Source organism: Falco biarmicus, chromosome 10, assembly GCF_023638135.1.
Source record: "Falco biarmicus isolate bFalBia1 chromosome 10, bFalBia1.pri, whole genome shotgun sequence".
NCBI lineage: Eukaryota > Metazoa > Chordata > Aves > Falconiformes > Falconidae > Falco > Falco biarmicus.
Genome location: NC_079297.1, coordinates 29,356,831 through 29,380,948, shown reverse-complemented (window position 1 = coordinate 29,380,948; position 24,118 = coordinate 29,356,831). Strand labels below are relative to the sequence as shown.

Here is a 24,118-nt window from a genome sequence, read left to right as displayed (position 1 = left end):
ATAAAGACAGACAGTATTTTGGCTAGCTATAACTAGCAATCTGGAATTATAATTCAGCCACCACTAGCACATCTCCTGGTTTGTAGGGTCTACACAGAGATCAAGGTATAAACAAATAAATTACGTTGGAGAGTCTGCCTTTAAAACACAGTTTTTATTTTACCTTTTGTTCTAAAACTGGGTTTTCAGAACTTTCCAGAAGTAACACATGGAGGCCACATATCAAGTCAAATATCTCAGTTTAAGAAAGACTCCCTGTCTTCTCAGGCACGACTCAGGTGAGCATTATGACAAGCTCAACTCATTAAAAGCTTTGTTTATTTCATAGTTTCATCTTGCTAAACTGGAAATGACATCAGTGTTCAGTCCCTTCAGTTCCTGACGGGCAGTCTTGTGATGAAGAAGAAACTTCCAGAACTGTCAGTGGTAAGAAGAGAAGTTAGTATCTGGGTTTTAATTATTGGAGTGTGATTGTGGGTAAAGATGGTAACCATAGTTGATTACACTTAACTGATTTGCTCTTATAATCTTACAGACTAGTGAATTAAAAATAAAGAACTGAAGGTCCCTTTGGGTGAAAAGTCTTATCAGCTTAGACTGGAAAGATCTACAGCAGAGAAATAAAAAAAGGCAAAATTAGTCTTTGGAGATTTTGTATTACGCAATAAGAAACACAAACCCAATTCTTATCAGCAGTACTTGTATTATTAATCCATTCCTTTGAGAGGCTAGCCGGACTAGTAAGTAAAGAGAGGAAACAATAGCAAACTTGCAGCATCCTTACTTGACAGTCAATTAAGAAAAAAATGTATGTGAAAAAATGCCACAGATGGAAATTTCCTAAATGAGAATGTGGATACTAATACTGCCCTTGGCTTGCACAATAGCCAAAATTTGGGAAGAAACTGATCGAATACAGACAAAACCTCGGAAAGTAGGTGCGACAGTGATACTCAGTGTGAACTTTAGCATAACCGGGGAACTGGCAGATTCATTTCAGTTTTCTGAGTCCCCAAAGCAACCACAGGATAATCATGAACAGACAAAATATTTGGATGATCACAAATATGAAAAATGAGAAATGTGGTGCAGCCACTTAGACATACTCCAAGAATATTACAGGATGAAAAGGCAAAATGACAGTATTTGGAGAAGTTCGCCACATTTTTGTTATGTCTGCAATTCACAAAATACCAGATACAAATAATGTGTGTGGGATGTGACACAAAATTTTGAACATTTGTTCCTGGGTCTGTTAGCTGTTTATGTGTTATTACATAACCAGTGACCCACAACAAGTGGGCACACCAAGTACTTTATTATTTAGCATACTAATTCTAAAGTTCCATCAATAGTAAGGACTTCTACAGAACACTTGCATGTTAGATAGGAATGAGAGATTACTCACATACCAGTAGCAACTCCTCAAAACTTAAACTCAGTTCATCCCGTCAACTATTACGTGGGCATTTTGTTACTAGCACAGAGCCTGACAAGCAGTCTTTTTCCCTTCTATAAAGCCTTTGATAATATTCTTTTCTACAGTAAGAATGTTACGAATCACAGGATGGTAACAGCAACTTGACACATTAGAAGGAGCATGCGTTTACCACATTCCCAACTCTTGGATGGGTTCTTTTTTCTGGAAAATTTTCATAGAATATGAAGATGGTTCCCTTTGTACACAGAATTTTTCCCAAGCAAATTCTCTGTTCCCAATTCTCTTTCTGCTGTCACAAGGCAAACACACTGACAAACCTTGTAGCTTATGTTATGATTTTCCGTATTTTCCCTGAGTCCCTGTTTGAACCTTCATTTTGTAAGGAAGAGACCACTCATAGACACTGCAAACTTTGTCTTTAGACCAAGAGCCTATTCCTACCATTCTGTTGTATATTCCTTATATAAACACCACAAATATCATATATCCCATTTCAGCTTTTATTTGGGTATTTTTAAGTTACGTTGCTCAAGTCCATTTTCCATCAATACAGACACTAAAAATTGAGATCAACATTTAAGGCAACATTAGCATCCATGCCAAGCTCAATATGCAAACCTTATCATCTAAGCACCACAGCATCCAAGAATTGTCACAAGTCCCCTACCTCCGTCACACGTTCCCTTTCCATTTTAACTCTGCTATCCCACACTACACTCAGTAATTCAATTTAGATGCACATTCTCAAGTAAGACCTTGTCATTTTTTATATTTTATTTCTTATGAACTAGATAATTTTTGCATAAGGTGATATAAATGAATGAGATATGTTCCAGGGTGAAAGTCTGCAGTTGATTTATGTTGCGATACCATATAGGATTTTTTTTAAAAAAATATATTTAACATCATTATTCGATGACTTAGTATGAACATTGTATGTATTTAGCCTTTTAGAAAAGGCTATATATACATTGAGACTTGTTAGAATGATAATTTTGCTTTAAATTCTGATTTCTTTAGTCTTTAGTGTTACTGTTGACAAGTGTTTGAGTTAAGGATGCTCAAGTGCAACTTTTAGGTAAGAATATTTACAAGTATACAAAAGACCACATAGTTTTTTAATACACCCACTATTCTTAATACAGAGTAAATAAGGATTTGTCTTGTGCCCGTGGAAATATTCTGACATGTGGGTCTTGTTTTTTTCACTTTTACAGTAAAAGGAAAGGTTTTACTTTTCCTTAAGAAGTGTATTTATTACAAGATGGTTAGCATACATATATCACATAACATACAAGAGTTAAAATTAACTAGTTACAAAATAAGCAGTGGTATGTATATTTTCATTTAACCTAAGAACAGGATCAGTATTTTACAAAGTACATATAAAAGTACTTAATATACAAAGAAAAATACAAATGTGCAAACACCATTGTCACAGGTGGAAATTTGTCAATTGAAAAATGCTAGAAAAATCCTTCATATTTTTCTTTTGAAATTGCAAATGCATTAAAACCAGCTGCATTTCCTATTGTGTGTGGTGAGAAATTTATGTTTCTTTTTGACAAAATACATTAGTTATAAAAACCCCACAAACAATTTAATAACTGAAAAATCTTGTAAGTATAGTCAGTTTGGTTAGGCTGACATTAAATTACAAGCAAAACGTCTGGAAAAATGAGAAAATAGTGAATCATATATACAAACCCTTTGTAATATTAGTGTGCTATTTAACATATTAACATTTCAAAATAAAAACAATGGCTTTATTACCTACAGATTCTACTCAATGTCATCACTATTTGTAGACTGTAAAATTTCTACTGATTTGGGGCTATTAAAAATGTTTCACCAGGATTTTAAGCTGAACAAACACAATTTTATCAAATGTAAAAATCTATAAACAGTCTTCCAATTCATGTGCAAAAAATGTTTAAAAAGTATCAAATCACAACACATCAAACCTGATTATATACATGGTTGATATCTGTAAATGCTGTTAACCAGCTATTTTTGTTCTGCTATAAATAACTTACCTCAGTCCTGCCATGTCTGCATTTTAAAGATTTCAGTGCAAGTGCTTGCTTCATTGTTTAGTGCATTATCATGTTTGTTATTTTTTACTTTACAGTGAGCAGAACAGCATATAAATTAACATATACAACTCACACATAAGAGATCTTTCTTCTACTGAATTCCTAGGTGGTTGTTGAACGTTTCTCCTGGATAGCATCAGCCAGTTTTCTTTCATTTATCCCATTGTAATTGCAAACAGAATCTAAAGTAAGAGTGCGAGGATCTTCAGAAAATCCCTAGAATTTGAAATTCCGTAACAACACTGCAGAAGCACTCAGTAGAGCACAAGATTAGAGAATGACCTGCACACTGAGAAGACACTTGAAAGTCTGGCATCAGGCAATTTCACTTTTTGGTCTTTAAAAATATCAACTGGCCATAAACACTGGCAACCTGATATATATGTATGTCGCTGGACTCACAAGCTTCATTTATTTATTTATTTTTAGGAATTGCAGACATGTTCCCACTTACTCATGACTACCTTGGAAATAAGAACATTCTGCTTAAATATTTAAATAAAGTGAAAATACACTTCCTGTTGGAGGGAAAATTTCTACGGTTTCCTTTGGACAGATGTCCTAACAGAACAGCTCTGAAATGAGAAAACCAGGATTAGATGGTAGTGCAAATTCAGCTCAGTTTATAGCTAGGAATTGTACTGAAAAAAGTGGAAATTCAGAATAAATGGAATATTATTTTTCAAAGTCCTCCCTGCAGGAAAAAAAACCCAACACAGTTACAGTGGTTATAATTATTAAACAGAAAAGGAACTTCAGCGTATTATGAACTGCTACGGCTGAAACACAAGGAAGGCTGGTTGTCTGTCAGTAACATTTCAGAACTTAGCTTCTTACAGGATGAGGTGCTTTAAACGTGTCTTTATTATAGAACTTTTTCCTTTCTAAGCATCTGAAATGCAACTCTGGATCCTGTCCATCCATTGTTGAGCACTCTGTGCATCTTGGGCACAAAAATTATATACACGTTTATTTGTCTTCAACTGCAAAGGAAAAATAAGAACATAAAGACAGACAAGTCAACACATAAAACAGAGAAGGAAACTTGCAAACTTTACTTTAAACTCTCAATACTCAATGTACTAATTGGGTCTGAATGTAATATATTTTGAACTTCTGCTGTTGTGAGAGCCAGATGCTAAGTGGGTGAAAACTTTTTGTCTTGAGTTGGCATGACAGCTCCTTGCTTACTCACACCTTCCAGCAGGACTGAAAGTAGTGGGCTAAACACCAAGAAAAGCAAGTTTCACATAAACATCATGTAAAGACGATATACTTACATCAAAAAATGCTTTTTCACTCGCATGTTTTGGGGCTCCAATTGTCGGAGAAGCAGGAATCACAGTTTCTACTTCTGCGAGATCTATGTGTCCCTTACAGCTTGTATCTTCACCAGAATCATAGTATCGCAGCTAGACCACAAGAGAAAAAAAACCACATCCAAATTTGCTATTTAGACGGACCTTTCACTTCTTCCCTCTTCCTGGATACAACCTGGGGGCATGGAGTGGTAAGAGTGGGAGGCGCAAATATTCTTAGGACCTGAGGACATCAGACATGGGAACTTTCTAAGCCACAAGTGACAGAAACCATAGGTTTGGTATATACAGAATGGTGGGACTGCTGGTAACCCTTAACTGGCCATTCCTCTATTTGACATCTCTGGGTAAGAGCGAAGTCTCCACCATCCTCTCCTCCTGTGCAGACACAGAACTGGGGAAGGAACATTTTGTCACCAGAGTTTCAGAGCAGAGAAGCTTCAAATAGTCATGCATTACTTCTGGGCAAAGGATGTGTGATGGATGAAAGCAGAACCTAGTCTTTAGCATTCAGCATTCCTCATCCATTTTTCTAACAGAAACCACTTCTTCACTGTTCATTGCACTGAAACTAACACAAAAGCTTTACTTCACCAAGGAGTTAACAGAACACTTATTCTCTATATTTCAAGAATTTAAAATGATCACCAAAAGTTTTAAGAATAATTTCATATAATTATAAACTGCATAGAAAATTCACATTTTCCTACACTGTACTTAGTGGCTGAACTAAGCTTGCTTTTTTTCCCCCTCCTTGCAAAGATACTTTGATATAAACGTTAGCCACTCTGTAAACTGAGTTTCAATACGCAAACAAGTTCCCGAAGAGAAAATCCGATACTTACTTTAAAAAAAGTAAATAATTATTTCCCATAAACCAATGCAAAACAGTAAAGCAAACCTTCACAGCAAAGGTCAAACAACAGAATTCCAACTGAGATTGACCTGTATTACTCCTACATCTATGATACTCAGGAGAATATCTGGTTATACAGAAAATATAAAAGTATCTTTTTCTTCTGCAAAATGAACTTTTTCTCCTGTGTATCAGGAAGAATAATTACGAACAGTGCATTTGTTGGTATTTTACCACACTAATCCAGAAATCCTCAATTAGCATTTTAAAGGATGACTGTCTTTATATGTATTATGTATTTTAAATGTATTGATTACAATAAATTAATATTTTTAAACAAAAGTGTACATTAGTCTCAGAGGTTACCACCCACACTGTGTGGAATATTTGGCTTAATGAAGATTACTGCTTGACGACCCAACATCATTTAAAGTACAAGACCACAAATTTCCACTGCAGAATTCCGGCATACATTGTAAAGTGGGTAAAACATTTACACTAGCAGATTTCCTCTGGTTTTAGTGATCCTTGATTTGTGATAATGATTTGTCAGAATAGTTATGAATAATTTTCCTATTAAATTTACATCACTATGACTAATTTAACGTACTCCTATATATGGCACCTGAAATTACTGTTCCATCAGGAACCTGGCATTTCAGGACTTTTAGAAATACATCTGAGATTAAATTTTAACTCATTTTAAGTCATTTGCAAAATTCAAACTGATTTCAGAGTGATCTGTGATTCTGTTCTCCATACTTGAAAAGACTTTCATACAGAGACTCGAGGTCAGCTTTCTCAAATATAGGTGACAGAAAACCACTACTAATATGTCAAGTGAAGTAAATGGATTTTTCTGCTGAAGCAGTTCAGATTATGATTTTCCAGAGTATATAATGCCCTTTCATTTGAAAAGAAAAAATGCTCATGGCCAAGTGCTTGAGGAACAAAGAGGCTCTAAAATACACACTGAGCATACAATAACTACTAGAGTTTTAACATGAATGCCTGAATTAAACTTGCTATCAGTTACCATATTAGCTCTCAGCATCCCAATTGCACTCTAGGAAATACCTTCTAAGTTTTTTACTCTCTAGTTCAGAAAGAGTTTTTAGTTTTTTTGGAAATTAAAAAGGTTATATTAAAGGGCAAATTATGCTCACCACTTAATTGCTTAACGATGTTCTAGAGCTAGCAGTGCTTCAAAAAATTGCTCATATTCCACAATGCCCAGAAAATGTTCTCAGGCACTACCTGGCTTTTTTTTCCTGAGGTATGAAGCAGGCAAAAAAATGTTTGGGCCCAAAGAATAATGCATGACTTCCAGCCCAAGAGGTCTTTTAGGATTACAAGCTAGATGTTATCACTATTTAAAAAAAACCCAAAATACTAAAAAAACCTGTGTCCATTCAGACATCTGTATCAGCTACAAGATACAATGATGTAACAGAGACATCACATCTGCAAATAATCATTACTAGTATTATTTGTACAACCAATCTATACAAATTCATTAAATAACCCCCCAGCAAACTAGTCCTAAAAAAATCCACTATGTGAAAAGGTTTTACCTGGTGCTTTGTCACATCCAGCACAAACCAGCGAGGTTTCCAACCTTTTAGTAAAGCTCCTCTTTTGTATAGCGTACCTTCAAAAGATCTGAAAGGTACAGAAAATACAAATGGCACGTGATTCCATGATATGAATACTGGTGATACATGAGAGCCCCAAAATGACTACATACATACACGACAATTCTTCTACTGCAGTAAACCAAATCAGTTTTAAAACAATAGCTTAGTTACTGGTAACTGTGATACACTGATAAACACCATTGCAGTACTTTGGATGCATTAAATGTGCAGCTACAATTTGCTTGTGCATATCAAGGGGAAAATTGAAAGATACTGATGAGAGATAGAGGCCCACCCCCACTGAGACAACTAAATGTAATCAAAACTGCAAAGAAGGAATAAAGTCGTCCCAAAGCATTCTGGGCATATGAAAAATCTCATGCTCTTTCCCTAAGGCAGAGACTTATACCAATGTAATACAAGGTTCACAAATCCTCTATGATTATTCAGTTTACCTATTTTCATCGTTCTTTGATGTGAAATGATTGTATAGTGTAGTTGTTCTTCTGTCTACTCCATTAGAGGGAGAGATGCTTGCACTCTGTTCCTCACCCAGCCCACTATCAGGTATTTCCAACAAAGACCTCTTTTGATAGGAATGCAGATTGGCTGCCATCATCCCAGAGGAGCCAGAGGGATGTCTTCGGAGCTAAATAAGATGAAAATCAAATAAAAAAGGTAATGCAATATGTCTTACAGCATAAGACTGTCTCAACATTATATTGGTAATATGTGGTACAACATGTAAATTGTGAATGACTATGAGGCCCAAAAAAATCTTCATAATACAAGTCAGCAGTGCTGCCTCAGAAAAAGCAGTCAGAGGGATGGCAACTCAATGCAGTTCTTAAGCAGGAGGGTTCACACGGTGTGAGAAATCCGTACTTCAGAAAGGCCTTGCATATTCCAGTGACATCATCTTGAACAATGCCTCCCTTGCTTTCTCAGGAGCATCTAGAATTAGTCAGACACCTGGATACAGTAAGCTTCCCTAATTTCACAGGGAAGGAAAGGAAGGGAGGAAAGGAAAAACGAGTGCTGTTTCCAAGAGCTATTTATAGGCCCAAATCACTTTAGTAGAATCTCAACAATCTGGAACAAGAGGGAACCTGAATTTGGTCTTAGTCTAAATGACAGCGTCCTACAGACGAGTTCTTTGGAGTTGACCCTTAAGTTATTGCACTTACCTGAGAATCCTTAAATAACAGCTAGGACAGGCGACTGATAACAGGTATATTTAGACTTGCATTGTCTTTTCTGCTTCCAATTCAATAAGAAAAATCCTCTTCTTTGTTAGGATAAAACTTTTTAAATCTCAAATTTGTCTAGGGTGAATGACTCTGACAGACATAAAGCATATTGCTTTCCTGAGAGCAAGGGACTAATAAGAAAGTAGTGCTGTGGAATAACCACTGCATGGAGGCTGGCAAGTGTGAACAAGCGCATGAAGCTGAAGAGTTCGGGTACAGTCTGGAGCTGGTAACTCACTCTGCCAGGTTTAGAGGGAAAGCTCACAAAAAGCAGTATCTAAACGTTCTTCCTAATGTATGCAGACAGCAGAGAGGCAGCCTTTGACTTAGAAAATATCTATGTTGTCAGCTATTCTTTTTACCACAGTCAAGAACTGGAAACAGAAGCGTGAACACTTCCTACCTTTACCACAATTTACAATTCCAAAATTCCATTTAGACATGGAAATACCTTTACTCATCTCTGAAAGTCTGTGACGTCCTTCTGGTTACTTTCAGGGACTGAGGTTTTTTTGTACTTCAAGAATCTTTTAAATATATCAAGTCATATATTTGTGTATTAGTAAAATGCTCACGCTCGTTTTCTCCGTATGCCTTAATCTACTCTGGAAAAGCAACTAGATAAAAAGCACAAATCTAAATATATTTTCCTACATGCAGAAATACAGAGCCAGTATCATGGGTTAGAACAACATACTCAATTTTTCAAAAGCAGTATTTTACTCCAAGAAATACAGTGATCTTGTCAGAGCCCCAGGTAGCCTATACAGCAGGAATGGAATTATATCTATTGGATGAACTCTTTTATTACTTACATTGTCTTGTCTGGTGTCATCCTTTAGATTCATTTTGACCCTTTCCCACATAAGCTGCCACCTTTCTGGGCTCTGATTTAATTTACTTTCCAACCTTTCGATTTCCTGTAACAAATAACAGGGGTTTTCTTAAGGATAAACATTTCCAACTGATAACTTTCAGGCAATCATTTTTAGATAACCATTTCCTAGTCCACATTTTTTACACAGAGAACTTTTAGGCCGTGTTGCCCAGTAAAAAAAACAACCTATGTCAAACCAGCTATAAACTGATACCAACCAGGCTCAGGAGTTCAAGTCAACCAAGTACAGCATCGGCCACATTGCTCATGCATGTCACAGGTTGGAGGAGCCATTAGGCTTTCAGTTCTCTGCCGGTTCTCCCAAACGCACAAAATTCAACACCAATTGCCATAACAGAAACACAATGATAAGGCTAGGCTATATTTTATGATAATATTTACAAAGAACAAACTCTGTGCTGTGACACCAACATTGTACGCTGCCAATATTAACATTTACCCTGGTTTATAAAATGTGATACAAAGCTGTAATAAAAGAAGGAAATGAAACAGAAAGATTTATTCAGTTTGGATGCCAAACTGTAACAACATGTTCTTGTTGTGGAACTTGGGAATATGACCTAAGTTGATAACCTCCAGTTAGGGTTATTTCCTGGTAATAAGACAGTGCATGCAAAGTTGAATAAAAAGAGGCCATTTCATTAATATTTACTTGTGAACACTCATCGATACATGCCGTTACTTTGATGTGCAGTCCATATTCCTTGCCATGCTTACTTTCAACAACTACATTGTTAGGAAAACCTGAATCTTAATGAAATCAAATTAAAAAATTTGCAAATCCAATTATGAATTGATGATGGAACTAAAAATTGCCATAGGACAGAGAATTCCCATACTATATAAAAGCCAACTAAACCCCAAGACATTTATTTTCTAAGTAGAGATAGTAAGTCTCTGACTTTATTTACTTCTACTATACCAAATGATTAAAGTAAATTTCATGAATATTCTTCAACTCCTGTTGGTCTTTTAGAACGACAAGTTCTTCAGGAAACTGTTATTGATTGAAAGACTTTCAGAAAGTTAATGTATTTTTAGGGTAAGAAAACATTTTGATCGGGAGACTAACGCCTGAACTAAATTTTGAACTCTGAAGTGAAAATAAAAAAGCCAGTATTTGATGGTGTATCAGGAACAAGTATTTTTAGGAACTCTTCCTTGCTGAAGGTAAATTAGAAAACTCAGAAATAAAACTAAATATAGGAAACCTGGCTTAATAGCAAGAATCAAACCATACGTTTTAAATACTGAAGGTAGTTGAAAGCCACATATACATTACATATTATGGGGCACTCTTCCTGCCAAGAAATAAAATTGGGACAGTTTTGTTTGGGGTATCTTCATAGGTGGATACAAAACCAAGGAATGGTAAACACAAGCCAGACTAAAGGCTTCTCCACATCACTTGTTCCTCTTTCAAAGTGCTGAGTGTAAAACGCTTCCTGATGGGATACATACGACTGAATCAGTTTACCACCGACCTTTTATGTAAAAGGCTTTCCAAATTGCTGAAAAGCAAGCTCTTTAGTGCTAAAAGTTAGTCAGGTTTTAATCTGATCACTCTTTCTGCCCTAGTCTTGCCTTCTGACTATGAGTCTTTCCCTGCAGAATCTGGAAGTAACTGGAACTTGTTACTTAGCAACTGGGTCACATTCCTGATTTTTTGGCTCCACAATGAGTAGTGCTTCCAGAACTCAAAATGAAAAACTTTCAACAATTTCCTATACATAACTTGAAAAGTTAGGGATAAATTCTCCTTTAATAAACTCCATGTAAAAAACTTACATGGCAGTAAATCACTAAGACTTACTCTTGCCCCTTCAGTTTTAATTTTTACTAAAAATGTCAAATTTCCTTCCGTGTGTGGAATAGCCTATGAATAACTGCAGTTCCTTAAAAGAAAAAAATCCTTACATCTGTCCTGATTCATCTCCCCTGTTGCCTAGGCTTGTGGGAGCAGAAGTCAATACATAACAAAAGAAAGGTTGTAACAAGTACAATTGTATGGACATCCATTTCCTGATATTAGTAATTACAAGCAATTAGCATTACTGTGCCTTTCAAAAGGCTTATCTGCTAAGTAATCTGCTTTGAATGGTACAGACAGGAGTTAACTCTGCAGACACTCCAGAACTGTGGAGACCCATCACCTCTTTTGCGTGCACACTCAACAGACACTGGACAAAGTGAACTGTCCTGACTGTGACAGAGCACCCTGGTTTTGGAAGTCCTTCCTTGTCAGCATTTCCTCTTCCAGCTCTTGGGCTAGAAGGCTTCTGAGACTTTGACTTCAAACGGAAAGGTGCTGAATACATCCAGTGATCAAACTGCTGCTTCTGTCAAGTGTTCACGCTTGTGCGTGCAGTAAGTTGTATGTGACTAGGTGTTCGGTATTTGCAATAAGCTTTTTGGCTCAGGGTCCATTTTGACAGATCAGCCTTTTTAGCACGTAACTGGACGTTAGAAAACGGCTCACAATCAGAAGCGCTATTTTTATTGTTTTGCTGGTCATTCATTTACCCCTTATACAGCTTTAGTTCTTCACAGTGCGTAGTTATGGCAGAGTTAATTTGGGTGACTGGCATCCTGAGATGGCACCTTTCACTTTGCCAGTCTCTCCCTGAGCAATCGTCATCTAACGTTCAGTCATTACTGCTTATTTGCAAGAATAGGACCATCCTGAAGCGCACTATCTAGTTTTCATTTGAAAAATATCTTTTGAACAAACAAATTTGGGCTTGTCATTATAAACTAAGGGAGAATCAATCTTCCCTAGTAATTTACCATTGCTAAATATGGTCTCAGTTCAAAGATTTTTTGGATACCAACACATTCTCAATGGATTTATGATTAAAGAGAGGTCTTTCTCCTAAATCAGCAATAACCCTAAATTAACAACTTGTTCTAACAGAAAGTTCACTTTGCTTTATAAACTTAGAAGAATATTTTTGTAACCTTTATACAACCTCTTCAAAGTTTTTCAAAAGCTCCTCTCCAATGCTATCTTTTATTACTATAATCTAATTCACAAATAACATTTAAACTCCAAAAAACCTGACCCTTTAGAATGTAATATGGCTAATTTCCCTGTTACATAGCAGTTTCTCACAGTTGTGGATTTGGATAGTTTGGCATGTACTCCAGGAAGAAATGCAGAAGAACATTGTTGCTATACTCCTGATGTACTTCTGGCCTCTAGTTACCTGATAGGAAAGCTCTCTTTTTTCACTAAAAAAATCCTGATATGAGCCCTGCTGAGAGACTGCTCTTTCTTTGCATTTGTGAAGTTGAGAAGTTCTGGCTATTTTATTGTGAGTCCAGGGGAGTTTTAGAAGTGATTTTTTTTTTAAAAAAAATAAAATTAGGCATTGCTCCTGTGTTTGATCAGTTATGATTGGAAGGAATGGACCAAAAGAAATTTGAGGAATGTGCCAGAATAAAGCTAACCCTCCAGCAAAAGCAAGTCTATCCTCAAGGATTCAAACCCATTCAGAAATTTCCTGCCTTAAGATTTTGCTAAAAATCACCTTTGAATCAGGGAAGTTCGGGGACTCACAGCATACCCCACTTTTCCAAGCACTGCAATATTAGGCTCCACAATCCCAGCTTTAACATAAGGTAAAGTCTGCAAATAGTTTTCAAAATAAAAACCTGTACATAGTGACGTGTATCTGAATGTGCATGTGGCTTGAATCAATACCTCCAGGAAGTGAAGAATGCCCTTGTCATTTTCCTGTGCTATCAATTAAGATGATAATCTAAATACTAGGACTGATAATTAATTATAATAAACCAATAAACGTTTAAGAAAATACAGATGTTAAATCATTCTAAATAACTACAAGAGTTATCATGGTAATGGGATCCTTTTTCATCTTCTAATGAAGAAAGGACAAAATCCAAGAAGCCTACATGAGCCCAAACACGAAAAAGCCAAAATCAAGCATCTATTTCAAGTACTAATATATTCTGAAGAATCTGAATGTACCAGTTGGGTCCTAGTAAACATGAATAAACTAAGAGCAATCATGGAAAGATTTTTGAGAAATTTGGGCCAAGATGTTCAGTTTATGCTTGTGTATCTGCCTCCCACACGTTAAAATCAACAAGTGTCAGATTCTGTTTTCTGATCTGTCCAGAAATCTGGGAATTTCTCATTTTATTACACACTTACTTTAAACTGAGTAGAAAAAGGACAAGCAAGCTAGATTCCACATTTGCCCAAATTAAAATAACAGTTCCTGCATTTCTTATAAAAGACAACCTAAAAATTCATTAGGCTACCTACCTTATTATTTACAAAAGACAGTGAAAACATGAATCTGTGACTGGCTTTCTCATAGTTATTAACTAAGATTAAAGTGTACTCCCAGAAAACTGTTCATTCAGAACAACATAAGCTTTGCAGGAAATCTGTTTGATTCCCAGACCAACCATCACTTCTCAAGATCAGCTAGTCAGTTTTACTAAACACCTGTTTTGACATCTATCATGGATTCTTTTAATAATAGTATAAGGCAATAACTTAAATAAAAGTAAATATGAATTTCACGAGCATAAGAGAACAATGTTCTGTGTGACACATGTACTTACATTTAAAAGGCTGCTGATGGCATCAGGTTGTATTTTTTTAACATCATCATAACATGGCCATACTATTTTCCTCTTAGTCTGAGATTGCAAACCATCCGTATGGTCAGCTTCCTCCGAAACACTGCACTTTGCAGGTACCATGGTCCAATCGTAGGAAGGACCTGTTGCCAAAATCTCCTCTACATAATAATCCCATTTTTTGAGGCTGGACATGCTTATATTTGGTTTCAGTGCCTATTTGAAACAAAGTTTCATTATAATGTCAAAAAGGAAGTCTCCGAGTTTCAGACTCACAACAGAATACAATACTTGTATTTTCTAGATATAGTACAATGTGGTGAAACAACCTGAGGAAAAAGGAAAACCAAGAAACACCAACAAAAATATCAGTGGCACCATGGCCCCTGAGACAGTGGAGACTGTCCCATCATTAGCTTTCTGGTCACCAGCCGGGGACAAATGGGCAAACAAATGACTTCTCACAGGGTGAAGCTCACTGCCAAAGCAGGAGGAGAGCAGCACAGGAATGGACATCAGTGGGGCAGTGGGTACCAGGAGCATCTCAGAACAGCCTTGCGTCCAGAGCTACAGAAAGAAGCACCCTTTCCTTGCAGTACTTGAGGTATCTTGACTGCTGCTTACCTGGCTATTGCAGGATTCTATAATGGTATTTTGTGAATTTTATATAATTATTCAAGACACAGTCCTACCTAGTGGACTTACATTATGATCTGAGACAGTGATATAGATAATGCGATTTAATAATCAGGCTGCTAGGAATGTATCACATTATGACTCTCAATGCATTTCCCTGTAACTGTGGTTTACAGCATGTAAATTATTTTTTAAAACATTCTGTGCAAACTTTAACATCATTTTTATAATCATTCATATAATGAAATGAAATTAAATCAAAGATCCTCATTTACTTCAGTGGGATGCGTAAATACAGAATTTGGCCCTTTAAATGACATTTCCATAACTAAGATGATTGAGAATATAAGCCTATGAGACACTGCTCCAGATAATCAAGGTGGTCAGTTTTGTCCACCAAATGCTTAATTCAGTTAAGAACAATTAAAATATCAAAATGTACTCAAGGAATCACTCAGAATAATAAGCCACCTGTTTGTTGCTTGTTGTTTTTTTTTTTTTTTTCTTTTTAAAGTCATACCTCTGTTTCAGCAGGGGCATAGAGATAATTGAAGAAAATAGGGCTCCTTTTGTGCATCTTTTCAATACATTCCCAAATACAAATTCCTTTTTTGGCATGTTTATCTCCTTTATCTTCAAACAATGTCCCTAGGGAAAATGATAGCAGCAAAAAGACATCTTTATGATAATACATAACAAATACCAAAGCGTAGCCAAAAGGAATTTCACAGACTAAACGCATAGTAAAATCCACTATCAAATGCCACTGCAACAAGAGGTTGTATTTGATGAAAAACTGCTGTGTTTTGCAACTGCAACTATTCATTAGTGTTATATTTATAAACCTGTTCCAAAATTCACTGAAATACTGGAGTGCATTTATGAATTCCCCTTTCTGCCTGCAGCTCTGCAGACTCAGCAGCCCACCAAGCCCTGCTGATTCTGCCCCCACTACCCGAATTTACCAGCCTTTCCAGTCTGCTGGACCGGCTGCACCTGACCAGGCTAGTGTAAGCTAGCCACAGATTTGTGCTAACTGAAATGAACTTGGAAGGGTGTACAGTTTATCCAAAGACTACTGGAAACAGGATTTTATACTGCATTAAATGGTATTTGAAAGCAAAGTACTGCTAAATAAACAGCCACCCCACGCTTGCCTCCCCCCCAAAAAAAAACCATTGTAGAACCATGTAACAATCCAGGTTGGAAGGAATCACAGGAGGTCACTGACTTCAACTCTTTGCTTTTGTTCAACTGAAGGTACATAATGGAAATTAACTTTTTTGTTAAAATAAAATGGTTGTTCAAGTTCAGTCTGCTCCACAGCCACTATGGTTTTTAAGACAAGCATTGAAATTGGCCGTATGCCATGAGAACCACCCCACCAAGCAGTGAAACTCGGAGCACATAAGCATCTTGCTTAGTGAACAAGTTCCAAGCACAGCCTCAACTATGGTTGTGTAGTCTTATTAAGAGTGCTCTGAGGGTAGATAAGGAACCAGTAAGGCTGCACGTGACAGGTGGAATAAAAAGGAAATATAAAAAGACAAACACTGAAGAGAATGCAAGAGAAAGAAGTGAGAGATAATAGGTGGAAAGACTTTCCTTTCCTGAAACCCCGTGCACTCTGCAAAGGATTCCCAAGGACTGTTTCTGTTAAAGTAAGGTATTGAGTAGGGTCAACTGAACCATGTGGATAAATTGTTAAAAAAATCCTTGAGGCATGGCACTAAGGTCTTCCACTTTCTCTTAGGCCCATCAGTGGCATGGCTCAGGAATCATTCATTCAGAAAATTCTACATGTTCTTCACCTCCATTTTGCTTTATATTCCTTAAATTGAATTAATTTCATGATCATGGCGCAATTACTGAACCATCTCAAACTAGGCAAATATTTACGAGAAAAATACTGAGAGCTACAAACCCAATATGCAATAAACAAACACCACATATACCGTGTTCTAGTCTTTCGTAGTCTGAATCCAGAAGAAATGTTTTAAATCGATTTGATATGTGATGAAAAGCCAGAAACTTCAGATAATATTGATTGAACTCAAACTCTGTTGGGTATTGGTGATGAATCTAAAAAAAATAAAATAAAAAAATTAGTAGCAGGGGAAAAAAAGAGGATATTGAGGTATAATGCGAAAATACAAATAGATATGTAAGAAATAATGTGAAATATGACAGCACAACAATTCCCCTGTGAATGCTGACAAATACATCCATAGGGAACTGTCTTGTCTGCACACAGAAACTCTGCTACATTTTGCCTAAAATATTTTAAAGCTAATTAAATTAATGTATTGTCTGTGCTGCAAAAGTGTTTCAGAGCAGATAGGGTGTACTATATAATAAACAGTATCACATTCTGTACAAATGTCAGGCTTCTTCAGAGTAATCAAACAGGATATAAATCCTTTATGATAACTCTTGAGACACCATGTATATAACTTCACAGGCAAAGATACTAGTCCCGGATGTAGCTGGAAATCAAACTTTAATTGGTAAGGTTATGCAGCGGAGTTCTTGCTACTGCTCAGAATCCAACATAGCAGACGGACAGAGGTAATGCTGCAAATGATATTCCGTCGACCATTACTGAAACAGCTAATTACTGAAGTACTTGCTAGTCTACACATATTTCTTCTTTTTCAAAATATGCACCAAATATCACAGTGCAAAAAAAACCAACTCACCCACAACCCCCACCCATACGGAGGAGGTATATTGACATTATTTCTTTTAAAACAGTAAAAATTATGTAACATCTTAAATTGTTATCCTCAGTTAGGCTTGGGACCTATCTAATTCAGTGAGTGTCTCCTAGAGGAGTCAGGAGCAGATATTTAAAGAAGACAATACAAGATTATCAGAGTACAGCATTGTGGGGGAGTTGGCTCTTCACAGCTGCTTCCTGCTGAACGTTAACAGAAAGAGCTTGGTGTAAGATTTTATGCATAAAGTTTAATATGCATGGCAATTTTTTTAGCATTAATTATTGATGATATTGATACTTGATATCCATATAAAATTCACAATTCTAAAAATCTTGAGATATTGCTCACAGAAATTTCATGTGTTAATTTCGAATTTAAAACTTCAAATAAGCTTATTAATTGTGATCTTTATTTTCAGAATTAAGCATGGTAATTAACAGAAAATTCCTTTACAATAAAAATAGTATAGTTTGCAATCAAAAAAGAAATTGCTGATTGAATTTCGCATTTGAAATACAGCCCATTGAGCTCTGTCTAGCTTCACATCACACTTGTAAAATACCTTCAGTTCTGCAAAATTCCTATGTGTTGTCTTTTGGATTCTTACCGCTCATTTTCCCATTCCATCTTTTCTCTCTAATCTCTACTTATCAGTTACTCAATAGAAAAACTTTTTTTTCTTAATTGCTTATGGAAACTAGTATGAGACTGTTTGAAGCTCCTCATGTTTAGATTTTCACTTGCCAGCTGAAAAAACCCCAACCAACTAAAAGAAAAATATTATGCATTTAGCAAGGCAAGTTATCTACTGACCACACGACAGTGACAGGAAAATCCCTTCAAAGGATCTATAAACACACACACAGCATTTCAGTCAGAATTTATTGTTATCCTATCTCAATATTAGCTTCTGGCTAGACATTCAAAATGCTAAGATACTTTAAGAGATCTCAGTTCAATATAGCCACACTTATTTTAGCCCCATTTCTCCCCTGATACAAACGACTATTCCTCCCTGTTTTGTAAGAATAAAGCTAAGCAAAATTTTTCTATAAGAACTTAAAGACTTCAAGTAACTTTTTAGCACTCTTCATAAAAAAGAATATTTTTTTCTGGCATATATTAGATGAAAATACAATGCAAATACACTAATTCTGTTCAGAAGCGGCTTCTGAGCTGAAATCCAAAGAGGTCTGCATATATGTGTGCATTTAGACACATATACACACATATACAAGTACTTTAGTATACATTTTCTCCTTGTGTTTGGAGTTTTTTTTTAATATACTGTAAGAAGCTACATTCTGCTATTTGACATGACTTATACAGGGTCCTAATTTCTACTTATGGTCCAATAATTTTTTAATCTGTTTAAGTGATCCCATTTCTGAGATTTCTGGAACTACAAGTAACTAGAAATTATAATAATATCATTTACTTTTTAAAGTGAAAACAACTATCATATAAAAGATTTCTTGATAAAGGTGAGTAATGTAGTTCCTGTTACTGTCTGTGTTTTAATAGCTGTGGCTGATTCCAGGCCGCTTGGAGATGGGAAAGGTGCCACAGCTAGGTGAAGCAACTACTGTTACTCGTGATTTGTTTAGCTGCAGCGCAGTCTGCAAAATTTAAAACACAGATGAGCTATCAGGGAAAAAAGCTCCTGATAAAATACAGCTCCAACATCAGAAGCGATAAATTAGAAAGTTAACATAGGAGAAAATAACTGTATTAATTTAAGCAATTAAAAATAAACATAGAAAGAGATTTTTATTACCGTAGGCAATGTAACCACTTAGGTTGACAAATATAGCTGGTTTCTCTCTGATAAATTGTTGGTGCCATTTCACTTAATTGATTTTTAAGGGATAATCAAATTTATCCCTCATCATTTTTTATCAAATTTTACATGTAAATTAGCAGCAGTGTTTCATAGTTTACAATTTCAATACATACCACCTAAAAAGACAAGTCTACAGGGACAGGGAACCTGTGAAAATTACAACTCCATCATCTTTTAAAATGCTTAATCTTCATAATATATGAACATTTAAAACCTGAGAAAACCAATAGGTGTTTCTAATATTATGATTAGAGAAACTCAGTATTTTAGAATTCTTTTTCAAATTAACTTAAATATCTCATAAATGTAATTAATAATCTTGCACTTCTATCATCTTCCCTTAGTTTTCCAAGACATTTTGGTTTAGTAATCCCATTATCTATCAACATTTACTTAGTTTAAGTAAGCAATACAGTACTCCAAAATGTCCTGTGCTAGTAAGCACTAAGAGGCTACTCCTGCCAATACTGGAATAACTGAATACATCTACCGTGGGAGTAGCACACTCACCTCCTCTTACTGCTGTAACAGAGCTCCTTATTGAGCTTAAAAGAAGTCAGTTCCAGAAAATAATTCAATTTTATTTATATTTAATAATTACCAAATAGATACAGAAGAAAAATAAGAAAACCTCCCTGTACTGACATCACTTGCGTAAACTCAGTCGTCTTAGAAGCAGAGAGAGTATCTGCCAGATGCTGCTATTGTGAAAGAATGATTTTGCATTAATAATTCAGCTGACACCTGGAGATATTGGCATAAACAATGACTTCTTACAAGATGATGCAGTTCTAATTCAGGAACCACTGCTTCATTTGTTTTCTCTCTATATTTAGTTTAACTCATGACATTTAATGCACATACTGGCTCTACTGTGACTTTCTTACTGCACCCAGTATGTTGAGACTACAATGGTTAAAAATATTTTGAATGGACCAAATATTTATTTTCCAGTGAATGGGCAATTTAAAAAAAAATGATCATAATATATTGTACTTTAGGGTCAAGTTGCAATCCCATTGGATTCTGTAGCTGTCTAACAGGATGCACAGAAAACAAGGAAACAACAGAAACGTTCAAGTACAAATGTTAAGCAAATTTATTTTTCATAGTAAATTCCCATGGAACTTCAACCATTAATTTGACTTCCAAAGTATTTTCACTTGAGTTTACAACCATACTGTTAGAATTTGGTAAATCAATACTATGCCATCACGAGTAAGATTTTATAAGTCTTCTTCTAGAAAACTTACTCGGTCGCATTCTGAATAGGATTGTAAATCATGTAGCTTAGAGATTTTTTTCCCCCATACCAGACAAGTCCATATTATCTATATTACACTGTCTATGCAGTAAAGCTGTGTCTGCATGCCCTTCCTTAGCTGAAGGTAACACTGGCTGAAAAGACTATAACCCCTGGACAACCCTATCTTTCGTCATGAGAAGTTACTGCCTCCTTCAGATGGACCTGCTGAACTGCTTCTAAATCCACACCTATCACAATAAGATGGTCTTTTCTACCAATTTTTTCTACGATTTTGATTGGAAAAGGCAAGCAGGTTCACATGAACCACTTCGCTAACAGACTGGAAGGGTATTATCTCCACCAGAGAAGAGATGACTAGCTCCAGATGGCCTGCAGCGGGTGATCCTTCTGCTGACATAGCGGCAGCCAGGGCATGTGGACACAGCTAAAGACCAAAACCCACAAAATACAGATATTTCTGTAAAATGCACCTGTTGATAACTCATATACTTTATATCGCCTCTTAAAGATAGAGAAGAGTCAGATACTTAGTGACATGCATCAAAGCTGCCATCTGTGATGAATTACAGAAATGTACAGTACTTATACTAGCAACGTTTTAGGCACCTTACGGCTTGAGGCAACATCATACCTGACAGTTGTTAACAGCAGGGATTTATCCCACTTTACGTTTCATCCTAACTTTTAAAGCCGGGATGATTGTAATGCATTATTCCACATTCTTAAAACTACACATTGTGTTAAACAACTTAAAAAAACCCCAAGAATTTTGTCATGAATAAAACACAGTACATTCTATTTTATGTCAGTAACCCAAAATCTCTGAATTTTATTTTTATCTTTGTCCAGGATACCCCATTTGTTTCTGAAGTTTATGCGCTCTCTGGACTCAAAAAAAAAATACTGTACAGGTATGCGTAGATGAATTTCCTTGCTTTTCTTTAGGGCAACTTTTAAGATTTATTACAGGAAAAACTGGAGCAAAGTGTTTCCACAGTCATAAACAAGACATAGGCTATGTCTACATTAGCAGGTAACTCGGAGCAAAAGCAGCAGCCCAACAGACTGAAGCAGCTGGTGCTGAGGTTCCTGCAACTATATTACACATTTGTTGTTTTACTTTGGATTACATTTAGTCCAGTTGAGTGGACGACCCCCATTGTACATTGGTGACCCACACGGTTTTAAGCAAAGTGATAAATCATTGGTTCCAATCCTTTTAAGAGCTAGTGAGCATTTAGTACACACCTGAAGCAGAACTTCTGGGTTAAACTCTTCCGACAAAAACGCAGTACACACGCACCAAACCAACATCCACAAACGATAAGGGGAGATGAAGGGGAGAGGGAAAGACAGACATATGTACAGGAGGAATTATGCAAGCTCCCATCTTGTGTTTGCATACACAGAGATTCTGCAAAACATTTATATTTACTGGTTTGAGATGAAGAAAAGGACAGACTTTAGAATTAACCTGAAATCAGTGTAATATTCTTAACCTAACTTCTTTCCACACAACGTAACTGTTGGTGTTCACCATACTGTGAACATGCAGTATATAAAAAAATCAGAACATCTCAGGACCATCTGGTTTATAGCTGTTTCCAGAACGGGTGGAGCATAGGCCTCTTCAAAGCTCAACATCAAGCCCAAGGAAGTAAACCCCCTCTAGTCACTGTACTAACAATCAGTCAATTTCTTCTTCTGAATAAAGGTACCCCAGACTGCCAAAAACCTGTCTCAAGCTTAAAAACCTTCTATGTGAAATCCCTGAATAAATGACCTTAAAAGATCCGTACTGCCAACCATGCCTCTACGTTTTGCGTGCATGGGTCACTTAGCTCTAGGCAACCATTCCAGCTCTTCTCGAGGTGAAATCCATTCCATTTGATAAAACCTAGAGAAGGAGGTTACTAGTCCTCTCTCAAACCATTACCTATAACATCTGAAATAGTGGCATCTATGCACTTATTTATGAATTATTTTTGTAAACTAAAATCTATAAATAGATCGACTTACCTGATGCACACAGTCTAAGAACTGTAAGAAAACAGGAGCAAATCCACTACCCTGACAACTGAGACTCAGATTACTACGTTGACTGAATTTATGACCAAAAGACAGCCATTCTTTTTCCACCAGCATTCGGAAGCCTTCAAGTGTCCTATAGAAGGGATCACTGAGTATTTGCACCAGAGATACCACCTAGATCACAAGACAGGATATATTGTGTTAAGAGTAACAGAAGTTAGGAGAACCCTTTAGTCAATGAATATAAATATTCCATGATCTGTTTATAATTCAAGGAAACAAAAGCCTTCATGTAAACTCAATTACAAGTATTTTACCACATACATTAAGTATTCTTAGAAAACAAACCAAATAATATCGCATGTGCAAAAGCTTCAATTAAATTGAGGCTTTACATATCTGTAAAACTCAAACCTGAGCAACTATAACTTCTGAGTCATTATATTGCTTACCACATTTAAATTACATCTGAAATGAACCCACTTATATTAATAAAATAAGGATACTAAACATTTATAAAATACTATTAGCTGCCTCAGCAAAGAAAAGTGTTAAAGAAGTGATCTTGAGGGTGACTTTACAGTTTCTGCAGTGCTGCCATGCTATGGTGCTCATCTATAGAGAGCACCTCAGGAGACTGTAAAATGCAGCAGAGATTCTTACACTTCCAGCTACGTACGTCCCCTTCACTCTTCAAAAGAAATGAACGTTCTTTTGTGGGTTTATTTACCTGGTACCGGGATGCTGGCTGCACATGAAGTTTTTATTTACTAGAATTATTGGTATCTGTGTTTACCTTCTGAGTTACGAAGCAACTACATGGACACAATGCACCCATTAAATGAGGCAGAGGTTCTTCCTTCTAATTTATAGTCTGTTTCAGAAACTTATCTGTTGTGGTGATCTGTCCTTGCAGCAGGTGTTACAGTCACTTTGGCACAAATTTAGTTTTCTCCCTGTGTGTGGTCTCCTAACTTCATTTATGGGAAGTGAATGGCAAGAGAAAGAATTCCTTTCCTTTTCTCCTGTGTTTAAAGTGTACTAAGTTTAAAAAGATAAATGAACAGTGTGGCAGCTTTCAGCTTTCATTGTTACATACGGTCAGGTACAGGAATGCAGATTTTGTATCTAAACCTTAGACCTGTAAGTCCATCAGGACCTTTGGAACAAATTAATTTTAAGGAAATTCTTCATGGTGAAAACTGCAAATGCATGCAAGCATTCATGCATTCTAGTTTCTTCTCTTCTGCCACAACACAAATCTAGTCATGTTATACCAATTTAAACAGTCACTTGTGTAAAAAAAGAATTGCCTGGTATATTGCCTCAATATTTATCTATTTCAAGGTGGTAACAGCAGCTTACTTGCGCAGTAATATCCCAGCCATCTTCCAAACAAACCATAACAGAAGAACCATTTTCCAGGAGCTCAGAGATGATCACACCCAACTGCATTATTCTGTGAAGCTATAAAGTATTACAAGTAAGTAACATACTCCTGTATAAGATA

General features: G+C 36.2%; 1 protein-coding gene across 5 annotated transcripts in view; it reads right to left on the bottom strand.

The window, feature by feature from the left end:
* Positions 1 to 1,925: 1,925 nt before the first annotated feature.
* Positions 1,926 to 24,118, bottom strand: part of SBF2 (SET binding factor 2) — a 255,131-nt gene continuing 232,938 nt past the window's right edge. For all 5 annotated transcript variants that reach the window (XM_056353901.1, XM_056353896.1, XM_056353899.1 and 2 more), the window contains 10 exons: positions 23,974 to 24,075; positions 22,597 to 22,782; positions 16,703 to 16,829; positions 15,268 to 15,395; positions 14,094 to 14,327; positions 9,415 to 9,519; positions 7,805 to 7,998; positions 7,287 to 7,374; positions 4,818 to 4,949; positions 1,926 to 4,520 (listed from right to left, as the gene is read on the bottom strand). In XM_056353901.1, the coding sequence (XP_056209876.1) occupies positions 4,422 to 4,520; positions 4,818 to 4,949; positions 7,287 to 7,374; positions 7,805 to 7,998; positions 9,415 to 9,519; positions 14,094 to 14,327; positions 15,268 to 15,395; positions 16,703 to 16,829; positions 22,597 to 22,782; positions 23,974 to 24,075 (1,395 nt within the window). In that variant the 3' untranslated portion in view covers positions 1,926 to 4,421. The remainder of the gene's footprint in view (positions 4,521 to 4,817; positions 4,950 to 7,286; positions 7,375 to 7,804; positions 7,999 to 9,414; positions 9,520 to 14,093; positions 14,328 to 15,267; positions 15,396 to 16,702; positions 16,830 to 22,596; positions 22,783 to 23,973; positions 24,076 to 24,118) is intronic.